Below are 14,909 nucleotides of genomic sequence, written 5' to 3' on the forward strand. Positions count from 1 at the left end.
AAAGCATGAGATGCATGCAGAAAACAGTATTATAAAAAAATCTATGGTGCTTCATAGTCCTTCCATTTTCATTCCATAACTAATATTACAATCTAACTGATAAAAACCCTAATTATTCCCACAACCAGGGTACCCCAAAATCACTGCCAGTATCATGCTTTGTTCTCACCCAGAGCTCCTGACTCCTTAAAATGACCCCAACAACCCCAGCCCAAGGTGACATGTCACAGCAATGCTGCCAGGTTTGCACAGCCCTGCAGTTGTTAAGCCATTTCTTACCACATTCCCCGCAGCAAGGAGCAAACAGCATCTGGAAGTCATGCTCACAGTACTTCCTACCTTCAAACTGCAAACAAAACAAGAGAGAAGGAGCCCTCATTAATAACTAAACTATTTTACATCTTGACAGTTCGGCATTGATACGACCATTTAGTCAAGGTCAGTCAAGTTTTCCAGTTCTAGCCCCCTACACACCTGTTTTTCAACTCCTAAAGGTTCTTCTTAGAGAAATACCCACATATGGCTTCAGCCTCATGGTGAATTTGCACAACTAAATTAATAGCAATGCTGCTACAAGACAGTAAAAATCCTGACTACTCCAATCCTTTTCCTATAGCTGCCTTTAATTTCATTTTTGCTTTAGTTTAGTTCATAACTACTAGTCCTCCTACACGAGGCTAAAACTCATGTCAAAACAAAATACAGCAAGTTTAAAACAATGTGTTATTCAAAATACGTGACTGTGAATATTCTGTAAAAAAATTCAACCTAGCTTTTAAATGGGTTTAGTTACTCCAGTTGCCCAACTGGAACAGCTTGGTAAAATATGTCTAAAAATAAAGGCAAAAATTCACTTTTGTCTAGCGAAATATTAAGGCCAGGCTGGACAGTGCTTTGAGCAACCTGGTCCGGTAGAAAGTGGCCCTGCCAATGGCAGGGTTTGGAATGTGACAATTTGTAAGGTCCCTTCTAACCCAAACCATTTTGTGATTCTGTGATGATTAACAAAACACCTTTTATTTTCTTTTTAAAATGTGTCTTACCCAAAGAGCAGCTTTTGCTTTTACTGAAGGAATACGTGAGAAGAAAAAAACCGGGAAATTAAGTTGAAAATTCCTCAAAAAAAGGCAACAAATATTTAGGGCCAAGAAATTAAACATGCAAGAAAGATGAGAATTCCTTGCATTTTGCCACAACTGTTTCTCTTCTCTTGCAAGCAGTGTGAGAACTCACCTCATAGAAGAGTCCCTCAGGGAACTGCCGAAAGCACTGGGCACAGACGAAGCAGTTCTCGTGGTACAGCTCCCCATTGCTGTTCACAATCCTCTCGGCAGGGTCGAACCGCGTCTGGCAGCGCTCGCACACGGCGTTCGCCAGAGCATCAGACATGTTACTGCAATAAGGACAGGAGCAAGAACACTATTTATAAACACAGCATTCCAGCTGCTTCAAACTCCCTTCTACATGAAAGAAAAAAAAAAAACGATCAATGAGTCACTGACATTGGTTAGAAATAAGGTTCTGACAATTCATATGTGGCAGATGAGGTCAAGTAGCAGGTGCACCTATTGCACACTTGTGGTACTTCACAATATTTCACCCCATTACATCATCCTGCTAATAGCTCATAGCAAATACCCCCAATTTTTCACAAACCAGCAGTTTGGAGAGCAGCAAACCAAATGATCCTGACTTCTTGGTCCTTCTGGTCTCAGGATGTGGATTTTCTGACGTGTAATAAGCACTAATACCCCACTGCACTCTCCCCTTCATGGTCAGCAGTAACAAAGCACTTCCTCCTCTACAGGCCCCTGTCCTCCTGACAAATTAGTTCAAACTGTGAAAAGTTTTTGTCAAAGCTATGGGCAGGGAGAAGTCCCTCTGGCTGGCCTGTCCAATGCCTCAGCTTCATTTCCTCAGAATGTGAGGCTAAACCCACCCAAGCTACACTTACAAATCACATAAAGAACATTTCTTCTATCCTAAAATGAGGACTCACTCTAACTTCTTTCACAAAATTTTCATGCTTGCAATAATGCTAATCTAAGTTAATACAGTTTTAAAATGTATATCATATGAGCAAACCAGGATGGAAAAATTATCAGGTACATCTCAGTTTCTTGTTGCAGTGTGATTTTTCTTTTAACCACCAGACTATCCAACAGTATAAAACCTCAATATTATTACACTTTTAGATATAGAAAAACTTTTTCATGCCTTCTGGACAGCTTTTGAATTCTATGATTGGAAAGACTGCAGTTTTATAGGTGGAAGTATAAAAATTGCCACCATATTAAAAGAATCTCCAAACTATTTCTATAGTACTTTTGCTGAGGTAGGTAATGTATGCACAAAATAAAGACAGCTTGCTTTACACGGCTTTTTTCTTTCTTTTTAAATTCAAAGTTACTCTGAACTGATTATCCGTTGTTAGTGTTACTCAACAACCCAACATGCTACTTTCCCCACCTCTTCACGGAGAACAGCAATTCAAGAAGCTTTTCCACGAGCAGAAAATTCTCCTTCCTCTGGTCAGAGACATTCCCCTCAAAAACAGGGCACTGTCTGTATTCCAGGGCTCCGTGCCCTGAGCACAGCTGCGATGAGCATGGAGCAGCCTCACACCCCTGAGGTAACACAACCAGCCCTGCATTCCAGCTGGCTGAGCTGAGCCAATGTCTGCCCTCTGCAGACTGCACTAACATCCCAGGCTGCGACCTAGAGACACCTCGCAGTAAAAACAGACTTTCTACTACTGCAATTCCAAGGGAGGCAACAACTAAGAGAGACCACAATAGTTTCAAGAATGGAGCACCAATTTAGCAAACGTTTGTTACAACTTGTTTCCTTCTAGCAGTACAAAGGATACGTAAAAAAACAGACAAGGAGTGGAATTATGGACAAGAGGAAATCCTGTCATTTCATAAACTAGAGATTATAGGTTAAATAAATGTTTTTTATCCTGACACAGCACCAAGGGAATAGGTCAGCACAAAACCATCAGTGTTTGCAGCAAAGCCAACACCTAATCAGCTTGGTTTTCAGTCTCCAGCAGTAGTCTTCCAGCTACACCACACAAATCTGTACCAGGACTTGAAAGTACAATCTTCCCTTCAAGTACTTTTTCCCTGTTGAAAAATTCAGTTCCTAAATTCCAAGACTTGAGCTAGCCAACAGCCAAGATTAATAAAGACTGATGTCATCATAGTGAAAAATCTCATCTGGGAAAGAAACCAGGCAAACCAGCAAGTATTGCACGCTAGACACTAACAGTAAAGCATCATCTTATGTTGTGTTTGTTGGGGTTTTTTTCTTCATAAACATGAAATCAACATTTAGAAAAAAGGAAGATAATTAGGATTTTTACATTCTCCAAAGGTACCCACCAGTGCCAATATTAACATTCAGGGTGAACTCTGCTAGACCAGAACGGGCACCTCCACAACACCAAAGCCTGCACCTGCTCACCACATTCCTGCATGAAACACAGTGCAGCTGTGACACTGCACACCAGACACTCTGCTGAGATTCCCACACAAGTCCCAGGGCTGTCCTGGCAAGAAATATAAGGGACCCCCTTGTGATGCTGCTGCTGACGAGTTTTCCTCAAAGGCATAAGAAATATGCTCATGATACAGCCTGAGCTGTCCATGCAAATCAGCTAATGAGCATGACTCATTATGCAGATGAGAGCAACTATCAGTTCAGGAAAATATAAATGAATGAACCACTACAAAAAATAATTCAGTTCTCTGCCTCAGCTAAAACTCAATTGAAACTTTTGGGAGAGCCAGACTACCAGGAGTCAACTGAACTACATCAGCTCCTGACCAGTGTATTTCCAGAAATGCAAACCAGCAGCTGTGGCTCTCGACAATTCACAGCAAGAGTTTTGCATCCTTGTTCTTCCTCCATTTATAACTCTGCATCCGTTTTCACTTAAGACATTTTATTGTTTTGCACTCAAGCTACAATTTGCCACTTCAGCATTGCCCTGAAGATATGACTCTGCACTTATTCAAAAGTTTTACTTTAACATTTGCCAATTTCTTAATTTCCCCCAAGTACACAACCGTGCGCCCTCTTGCTTATACAAAACCAAGCACTTTTTCAACTAGCTCAAGGTTAAAATTAACCAAAGCTGGAAGGAAGAGGCAGCACCGTGCTAATTTTATGATTCAGTTTACTACACTGCTGCAAAAGCACTTCTGCTGGCAGAAGGGAAGGATAACACCACAACCATCCTTTTGAAAGCAGTACCAGGAGTAACCACAAAAGTTTGATTTGCTGTGCCACTATCAGATATTTACACCTAAATCTTTCCCACAAAGGACAGTCCCCAATATAGAGTGCTTCTTCTATTCCGTTTGCTCATTTTTTGCTATTCAATAAAATAAAGAATCTTCCTCTGTTTTAACAATAAGCTGGTGACACAAAGACAGGAAAGGCTGTTAAAACACAATGAGATCAGCATCCTGAAGTTATCCTGTCCTGCACAAACCAAAAAAATACCAGCATACAAACAATGCTTTTCCCAATCTTTCATCATTACGTGCTCTATCTTTAACAAATTATCTTCGACACAGTACCTGACTTACAGAAATTATGTTTTTACCATTATAACTACGTTTCTCATGCTTTGACTTCTCAGAAATATTTACTATAAAGTACCGGCATAGGTACTTTTCAAATGGAAAAAAAAATAAACAAAAAAACCAAAAATTCCTTCTTTAAAAGAAGTGGACATTATCTAGGAGACCCATTCTGTGCCACGGGAACAGACACTATTGGAATTATTTAAAAGCATTTGAAAACATTTACCTTCTATCACTGAAGTCAATATTACCTCAGTTTAAAAACATTTGTTTGCGGGGATCTACCACTGGTGACAGATTAAGGAAAAAGAAGCAAATATAATAATTCCACTGCTAAGAGATTAGGAGATCCAGCCTTCACCATCACATTTGCAGATTTCACTATGTTAAACGTGGCTGCAAGACAAAAATGAACCAGACAACTGGACAATCAGGAGAACAGATGAACAGTCTCAGATTTTGCCTAAGAATGAAAGGAACTGCAGGAGCGAGGAGTGCTTCTGCCAGAAAATCCCAGTTTAAAAAAAGTTTTCTTTAATTGGTTTTGCAAGCTTTTTGATTTCAGTGTCAGAGTTCTCCTTCATCACAATGCTGAATGAAGAATTGCTTTAATAGTGACCCAAAATCTTGCAGACACTACAAAAAGAAAGCAAAACAATACTGCGAGATACAGGGCATTATCCAAACCTCAGCACAGAGCAAAACCTATGCTGGGGAACCCTAAAAACGTATTTTCTGCTCATTCTGTGCCAGTAAGAGCAAGTGTATACAGAAAATATCACAACATGATCACATTTCTAGTATGTATGAACAGACAGACACAATAGTGAAACATCAAAACTGGAAGAGCTATCACCACTTGTGTGTGTCACAGGTGTCAGCAGCCAGGATAAAAATGAGAGCACTCCAGGAGAGGGGCTGGTTCCCATCCCCATAGCATGGCTGAGAATTAGTGCCTTCAAGTCCCCAGTGTTGACACAGATACAAATGAAATCTGCTGGGACAATAGCAGACTCTATGATTAATTTCACAGATAATGACTAATGCAAAGACAAAAGAAAGAGGAAGGGTGTCAGTTCATGAACTAGTTCTGAAAAACAGCCCTCAACTACTGTTATCATTCCAAAATCTCTCTGCTGCAATTGACTTACCTGGACAATTTTCCCAAACTGAACTAACTGCTTTAGTGTTGTTATTATTAAACTTGTCATAAAATGTTGGAAAAAACTAATTCCCCATATATTTAATGTATGATTTGTTGTACATTTGTTAAACTATGTGTGTAGCTTAACATTTTCAGCATTACTCCTGCTGCTTGCATTGAATTTTCAGTCCATGCTAAGTATTTTTTCACTGGCTAAATAAAAAATGAATAGTGTTTCTCTCAGTATATCTTCCTTGATCATGCAGCCCCCAAACTCTCAGTGAAATAAACATTTTTCTTTCTTATTTAGAATACAGGGATAACCAAAATTAAGAAAAACGTACAAATGCAACTTACGGTCACAATATGGAAAAAACAATCTCTCCATGGGCCTACCAGCAACAGCAATTTGCAATTAGTAGAAACTGGAGGGGTTTTAAAAAGAAATTTTTAAAAAATTGCACATACTGCAGCTGAGTACAACATCCATATGGCTGACCTGCAGGAAGCTGCAATCAGCCAGACCTTTGAGAGCAGCAGCAGTGGAAGCCTCTTGGTATTCACACAGAAAAAAAGCCTGTGCTATGGATACTTGGGAGTCCCTCTCAACACCAAGACATACTTACTGCCAGTAAACCATGATCAATTACTTTAAAAGACACACAATTAGCAGTGTTCACTCAGCCCAGGCAAGTATCAACAACATACACAAATGTATAGGCTTTAAATAAATGACTCCTCTTACACAGGAAAACCACCCTTTTATTATCAAGCATGTACTACTCCATCCAGAATGCCTATTTGATAAAAAACTCCTATGCACATTAAATCTTTCTCCACTTCCACTATCTCAAAGGAACTTAAATGTGATGTTTGTTTACCAGCACTGACAACACAAATCATTCCCCACACGTACTCATCAATTATCACCAGCTAGCAGCAGCACTACTATTGGATTACTCTCCTTTGCCTGAAGAAAAGACATAAACTATCAGGGCTTATCAGAAGGAGGAAAAAAATTATCATCACTAGCTCAAAACCCATGGATAAAATACAATCATTCAGGAGAGAAATATCTCAAGGGGATTAAAATTTTCAGCACTGACACCTGCTCAATAAAAATAAAATATATTGGCTCTATGTTTACTTTGCTTCAAGAACTATGATGTGAAAAATGTACTCAATTTACCTGTACATCTGCTTTTTCAGTGCTTCTCTTTCCTCTCACAGGTCTCTTCCACGCTTCTCACTTATCCTGAACAGCATTGTCTCCACTCAATGGCATCACCATTTCCTCCACTACCTTGTTAATCCCTCTCCTCAGTAAATTCTCTTACATTCACACCCACAGATTAATGTAGGAAAAATAAAAAAAATACCAACTAAGAGCTATTGGCTAAAAGGAAAAGAACAGGAAGAGGAGCGTTTTAGTGAGGGATGCACAATTTATATTGAGAGGCCAAACTAATTCCTCATTTCCAGGTAAGCATCAGGCCTAATTCCTGCTAAGAAAAGTCTCAAATTCAGAACTCCTGACTGCTGGAAAAAGAAAATCACCTCTCCTGGATGCTCAATGCTCTCTCCAGTGACACAGACTTCAGAACCCATATTGCTACTGCAGCTCACAGTTCTCCCAAATGCAGAAAACTAAGTTTTATTTAATTCCTGTTAATTTACCCCCTACACAAAACTAACTAATGAAAACTCAGAAATAAAATTTTAATGTGAGGCATGGAAAAAGTAATGATCATATCAAGCAATGGAATTGTCTGGACAGATTTAAGAAGCTCTGGTTTTGATTTTCTTTTTAAATAATTCTAATTGGCCCAGCCTTGGCCATGTCCATCTTCAGAGCCATCATGGATTGGCTTTGCTGGACATGGTGGAAGCTTCCAGCAGCTTCTCACAGGAACCACCTCTGTGGCCCCCCTGCTACCAAAAACCAGGCCATGCAAAACCAACACAAGCACTAATGCTGGTTCTGAACAGTCTAGCACAGAGCTCAATGGGAAAGGTTCTCCATTGTTGCTTTCCTGTTATTGTTAAAAACTGAAAGCTTTCTCATCAGGCAAGTCCTTTCCTTCTTCATCTACTTGAAAAGGAAAACAGACCTCATCCCCTCTGGCTGTGTGCTAACAATTCTCACTTTAAATAAATAAAACAGCCCCACCACCAGAACCGAAAATCTATCAAATCCTGGAAAAAGCTTTAACAGTGCCATTCCCTTCCTCTTGGAGACATACCCAGGAATCCCAGGTGCCGTGCCTGTCCTGCTGCTCAGCAGTGACCCAGTGCCACTGAGCCGATCCTGCCGGCGCTGGTAAAGCTTGGAGGCTGCCAGCCCCCGGAGCCTCAGGCCGGCCATGGCACCCAGGGCCCCTCTGCAGGGGAATGCAGGGACACAACTGGAGCGACACCGGCAGCACCGATACTAATGAGTCACCTTCCTTTAGGGAGTTGCGTTTACATTTCAGGAGAGCTAGAGCAGGATGCAGACACCCGATCAAGCACTGTTTCTTACAACCTCTCTGCCATTTTGCCATATTCTTACAGATCTGACAACCTCTTTCCTGTATGCCACTAGTCATCATCTACTTAATGCAGCACACTAGGAACTACATCAGCACCTTATTCTTTCCTAGCCTCGCAAAATGCATCTGAAAAACATCACAAGTGAGGTAAAAAAAATAAATCCCGAGTCTTCACGTAATTAAAATACTTAAATCAAGAAAACTTTCTGATCAAAGCACAGAGGAATGCAGAAAGGCAAAGCAGATTACTAGAGCTCTTGACAGCAAACACTGCAGTTCACTGCAGATCAGTACCTGATTCTGGCATCTCCGAGTACAGAGCCCTGCAGGCTGCTGTACCACACCATGTCCTAAGGATACTGTAAACCACAGAGCTGCTCCTTCCATTTGGACAAAGCACATTCTAAGAAACAAAGTTTCAGAGACTTCTGCTCCCCGGACTCACTGCAGCCGGCAGCAGCCATACACAGCAGAGGCAGGAAGCAGGGAGGGAAGAACATACTTGGCATTCCAGCCTCCAGAACTCTCTGGCCTTCAAGCATTACCATGAAAAATATCTCAAGAGTCATTACCAACAAGAAAGGAAGGGAAAGGGAAAGGGAAAGGGAAAGGGAAAGGGAAAGGGAAAGGGAAAGGGAAAGGGAAAGGGAAAGGGAAAGGGAAAGGATTTTTGTAGCATGAGCATGAAATACAGCTTGGCAATCTATAGAGGAAAAAGAATGAGAGGACTGATGACTTCATGAGTTCTAAACAAATATTAATGAGCACGAATCCCTTCTGATACTTAAAGAAAAATAGAAGGGTTTGCTGGGGCCCAGTAGGACAGGCATGAATAAAGAACAAAGTACTTTTAAAGTCACAAATCAGCAACCTTAAAATCTATGATGCACCCCACATTTCCTTAGGAGTTTCAGCTCCTGACCTGACAGCAATCTGCCACTACCATTTCTTTTCAGACTGTAAAAGCGTAGTTTATCCATTTCAATTTCAGAATATAAATGAAATAAAGAAAAATGTCCTCCATACTGGGTGTCTCTGCTGACCTTTGAAATTTTAGAGCAATAAACCATTTTTAAAATGTAATATTAAATCACCTTTTTACTTCTAGCACAAAGCAAAATATTAAATCACCACAACATTAATGTCCCTTACCCATAAGCAATGTGACAAAAACCCTCCTTCTCTCTCAAACACTTAAGCTTTTACCTGACTTACATGACATGATTCTATTGGTTTTCAAATTATCACTCTTGCATGGAAACTGTGACTCTTCTTCAAAAGGGAAGATGAGGGGATTAAAGAAAAAAAACCCCAAATCTCAACAGCAAACATCTTGTCTTCCTATCCCTCAACAGAAGCTCGCTCACTCACTCCTCTCTTACCACCCTACACGTAAAGAATGAAAATGCACTGGGTTTTTTTTTTCCTTTCTCTCTTGATAGATTGCTTTCAAGAGACAGGGCTGATACCAAACTCTTACAAGTGGTTACTTTCTGGGCCAAAGCAGAGAAGGAAGCAACCAGACTTCTTTCAGGTATTTTCAGGTTCCTTATCAGAGAAGCACCTCTATGGCCCCAGAACAGACTAAGGACCTTCCTATCTAGAGAGCAAATTTAGATTGAAAGATTAAGATTGAAACCACATTTTCAACCCAGAAGAGCAGAAATGTCTGCTTCTAACTCAGAGAGACAAGACACCTTTTATTTAATGCAGGTACTGTCTACTCGGCACCAAGAACCTTTTGTAATATTGTCCTTTATACTCCCTCCTCTTTAAAACCATTTTATTTGCAACTGCTTCATGTAAAGCACCAGCAGCTCTCTACTGAATTAAAAAAGCATCTAACCAGCTAGCCTAATTCAAAATAGTATACTGTTATTTCTTACCTTCACTGGATTAGGAACCATCAATAAGCATATCTGTAAATGCAGCTGCTCTTCTTTTGTTGACTACAGGAAGTACATAGGCGTATCCAGATCCCAATTTGACCAAGTATAGTGATAACAAAAATTTCTTATGAAGATAATTATGCTCTGAAACATGCACTTGGGGAATACTTTTTTCTTAGGCCTTGCATTAAATTAATTTCTAAAAGCAACACAAAACAGCCCAGGCATTTTTCCCCTTTGGTTTTCTAATCAAGACCACAGCAGCAAAGTCTTAAAGGAAACTCTCTTCCATCCTTGTTTAGTTTCTACTTTGGGCATTTGACAACGTTTTGCTCACTGGTCATTCACAGATCCTCTTTCTTAAGAATAAACCCATAACGAAGACAAAGAAAAATAAGACAACAAAATCCAGCTAACCAAACAAAAATAAACAACCTCACCCTAAACTCCAACAATACTCAAAAAGGCAAAAGTCAAAATGAACAGATGGACTAAATACATCAAATACAATTATAGAAGCGGTCTTCCCTTATTTACTGGTAAGGCAGTACCATAGTTAGTTTCTAAATGCTCCAAAATCACACCAACTATATTTAAAATCACTGAAAGACTGCTTAGAAACATACTGGTTTTACACCTAACACACTATCTCCTATAAAGAATTTGTCTTCAAACATAGTTAAAACAACATGTAAGCTCATAAAACTAAAGTGTGGCCAGCAGGTCAGGGAGGTAGCTCTCCTCTATTTCCCCAACAGCCCAGCTCACACCTGGCAGTCACAGATAGTATTTCTAAAATCCAATTATCTAGTTACCAGTTTTCTCTGGCAAAATACAATCCTCACACTGTAAAAACGTAACTGGTGATATGTTTAAGAGTTGCACTTAATTTGCTAAATAGTCATTTAATTTTGGTAATTTTTTACTATGAGTACACAAAAAGAAAAATGTGTGCTTCTTTTTCCTGGACTTATATTTTCCCCTAGAGCTAAAATTCAATAAATCAAATCACCACAGTTTTTTTTTAATTCAGGAGATGCCCTCTGCAGCCAAATGAGACAGAACACAGTGAAAATGGAGTTATTTTTCATGTATTTTAATACTAATAATGCATCTGTAATCAGAGTATCTAGAAGAGAGTCCTTTCCTATTTCTACTTTATGAGAAAAGTGAAGTGAAAAAGAATACTGTTTCAGCACCTCATTTTTCCCAGTCTTCTTCACTTTAGAACACTGTAAAACAACACAATCATTCCCTGTGTCAAAGGTTTCAAGACCAAAGGGACATTTATGTCCCGTTCCTGCCTCAGGAAGGTGCCCACTGATGGATATTGTCGGGATGCTCCAGCTGTGAAGCAGTTCATCTCCTCCCAGAACCCTGAAAATCCCATATCCCAAAAGCTGCAGAACATCTGAGTACATAATGTCAGCAGACTTGAAGAACTACCAGATAACAAACATGGAACAATATCTGGGTACCAGTCAGCAGAGTGACCTGTAGCTGTATCTAAGGAAGGACATTCTCAATGCTGAATTCTTTCCAACGTCATAGGAGTCTGTCCCAGCCTGAAAAGCAACACTGAACATGGTGCTTGTCAAAGGCATCAGTAAGGCAAGGTGCTGAGCAGTGCAACGTTACAGACACTGTAAAGCTTTGCTGGGAAACTACTACCCTAAATGGATGATACTAACAAGGAAATGGATGATATTAACAAGGAAACAGCCAGCTCAGTGACAGCTGTGACAAACAGCTTGGAAAGAACAGTTAATTGTCCAGTCCCGGGAACCACAGCAGACAGAACTTTAGAAATGTTCATAGACAACAAACTTCCCAGAACATTTCTGAAAACGTTAAGTAACACCCGTATCCACTTTTCACCAGCTATAGCCAAGACCTGCTCATTTTAACAGCCCTCTGAAGTAAACCCAAGGAAAAGGGAACAGAAGTCCTGCATTGCTTTGACCTGCACACTGCGGCGTCTCAGCTACCCTGGAATTGCTCACGTCAGAGCTTCCAATGAACAATGCTGCACTTTAACGGGCAAGTTTCAGAGGAAGCATGGAGAGAAGACAAGGCTTATTGTCCACTGGCACTTCCCACTTGCCTCCTGAGTGACTTCACCTGAGGAAAGCCTGTCATTCTAAACAGTACCATGCCACACCTCTGAAAAAATAGAATCAGCTGCGTTCATACAGCCACAGCTCTTTCCAAGTCCTCTCCATCATTTCTCCATTTAAGAGCTGGATGGGTACTCATGACCTATGAACATTTAAGGCACCTGAGTCTTCCTCTAGCTGTAAGAAAATGAACGTAAACTTATAAATACACACCTGTTTCACATATCAGAAAAATTAAAAAGGGACCATTAAAGACATGAGGCAAAACCCAGAAGAGTTTTGAGCATGTATAATCACCCAAGAACATCAATTTGTCACCAGAGAGACCAAAAAGAATACCTTCCCAAATCACAGATAAGCATACAAAATTATTCAGCAGGTTCTCACACCCAACAACCCGCTAATCAGGAAAAGCTGCAAAATACAAGCATCAAGACTTGACACAAAAGGAAAGTGGATACTTATACACAAAGTGCTCTGAATCCATCTCAGTATTCCTAATCATGAAAAACAATGCTTCAGAGCTACAGTAAGATAGCAGGACTCATGAGGATGAGTATCCTAAAAAAGGTACCTTGCTAATTGTAGTACTTTTCATTGTGAAAGTACTTCGTGCTTTTCATCTCCAAGACATTTCATAAAAGCAAGCTTACTTTCACGAACTGCTTATAAAGTCTGGGTTTTATTTATGGGAGAAAAAAAGTAACATTAAAGCACTTGTGCAAATACTCGCAAAATGCCTGGAAATGCCTTCCCTGCTCCTGTTCTCATTTGCAACTGTCAAGTTGTTTCAAAGCGTTCTCCACTGTCAGATAGCATGAGATGAGAAACAAGCTCCAGATTTAAACAGCTCCTGGAACATGTTAGCTCCAAGGCCAGCAGTGAATCTTGGGCAGAGGGGCTGTGCGTAGATCAGTGACAAGGGCCCTGATGGAGCCGCGGTGCGGGGCACGCCGGGCGCAGGCGGCCGGCCTGGGTCACGCCAAGCGGCCACAGAGAGGCCAGCTGCTGCTCCGGCACAGCCCGCACCTACAGCAGTTCCAGCACAGCCCGCACCTACAGCAGCTGCTCCGGCACGGCCCGTACCTACAGCTGCTGCTCCGGCACAGCCCACACCGACGGCTGCTCCCACCCCACTCTGCCCATCTCTGCCCTCCGCCATGTCCCCAGGCAGGGCTCAGGCACAGCGGAGCAGCTCTGCGCTCGCACTCCCGGCCGGAGCGTATCCAGCCCAGCCTCACAACAGCAAAGCCTTGTCCCCTGACCCTTCCCATCAGTCCCTCACGGCGTTACCCAGGACGAGAAGGAGCTGGTCCGGACAGGGTACGGCCGGGCCTCCACCCAGGGCAGTGAAGGCTGGCACGGCCCCGACCCCCGCCCGGCTCCCGTGTGCCCGGTCTCACCTGCCCGTCATGGCGGCGAGCTCCGCGCTGAGGCCGAGGGGCTGCGGGGCGGGACACGCGGCTCGGCCGCACCGCTGCGGGCCCGGCGGGCAGCGCTGACCCCGCCCCGGCCCCTGCGGCGGGGGCGGGCACGCAGCCCTCGGTGACTCAGGGCAGCCCCCCCGGACCTGCGCATACTTTTCCTATAAAGGGAAAGAAATACGGAATAGCGAAGCGGAAGGAGGGGGGAGGTGGCGTAGGCACACAGACGCGGCATTTTCCCCTGCCCCGCCGCCGAAGCTGCTTCGTCCCACCTGGTAGTGGACACATGGCCGCCGCTGTGAGTGCGGGGCGCAGGGGGCAGCGCTGCCACACACACCGCACTGCCGTGACTTTGTGCCTGACATCAAAGCAGCCGCGCTCCCAGCTGCGGGCTGCTCGTCCCTGCACACCCCCCCGAGGCCAGGGGAAGTGGCTGTGGGTGCAGAAGACAGGTCTGGAAGGCTTCTAGAAAGTAGTTTGGAGAAGGAGATTGAGTGCACCTTCAGTAAATTTGTAGACAAAATTGAGGGGAGTGTGTATCTGCTGGAGTTTGGGAAGGCTCTGCAGAAGGATCTGGACAGGCTGGATCGATGGGCTGAAGCCAATGGTTTGAGGCTCAACAAGATGAATTGCTGAGTCCTGTGCTCATGTCACACCCAAGTCCTTGGGACACTCTGGTCTGGGGCAGAGTGGCTGGAAAGTGGCTGGAGGGGAAGGACTGGGGGATGCTGTCTGACAATAGATGAGCATGAACCTAGGTGTGCCCAGGTGGGCAAGAAGACCAATGGCACCTGGTCCGTACCAGCCATAGTATGTCCAGCAGGACCAGGGCAGTGAGTGTCCCTGGGTACTGAGCACTGGTGAGGCCACACCTCCAATCCTGGGGTCAGTTTTTTGGCCTCTCATGACAAGAGAGACATTGAGGGGCTGGAACATGTTCAGGGAAGGCAATGGAGCTGTGGAATGGTCTTAAGCACCATGAGCAATGAAGGGAGGCTCAGCCTGAAGAAAAGCAGGCTTAGGGAAGACCTTCATCCTCTCCACAACTCTCTGATGTAGCCAGGTAGGGGTCAGGCTCTTCTCCCAAGCATCAAGCAATAGAAGAAGAGCAACTGGCCTCAAGTTGTGCCAGGGGAGTTTTAGACTGGATATTAGCAAAAAAATTCTTCACTGTAAGAAAGGGTTGTCATGCACTGGCATAGGCTGCAC

The 14,909-nt window shown here is 42.7% G+C and overlaps 1 protein-coding gene across 1 annotated transcript in view; it reads right to left on the reverse strand.

Annotated features, from left to right (window-relative positions):
- The window catches only part of LIMS2 (LIM zinc finger domain containing 2), a 30,921-nt gene extending 17,146 nt beyond the window's left edge, over positions 1-13,775 (reverse strand). Inside the window, exons 1-3 of the mRNA XM_014879542.2 lie at positions 13,680-13,775; positions 1,234-1,393; positions 280-346 (exon numbers count right to left, since the gene is read on the reverse strand). Coding sequence (XP_014735028.1) covers positions 280-346; positions 1,234-1,393; positions 13,680-13,690 — 238 coding nt within the window. The 5' untranslated portion in view covers positions 13,691-13,775. The remainder of the gene's footprint in view (positions 1-279; positions 347-1,233; positions 1,394-13,679) is intronic.
- Between the last annotated feature and the right edge of the window lie 1,134 nt (positions 13,776-14,909).

Source organism: Sturnus vulgaris, chromosome 10 (assembly GCF_052056855.1).
Source record: "Sturnus vulgaris isolate bStuVul1 chromosome 10, bStuVul1.hap1, whole genome shotgun sequence".
In the NCBI taxonomy this organism is placed as follows: domain Eukaryota; kingdom Metazoa; phylum Chordata; class Aves; order Passeriformes; family Sturnidae; genus Sturnus; species Sturnus vulgaris.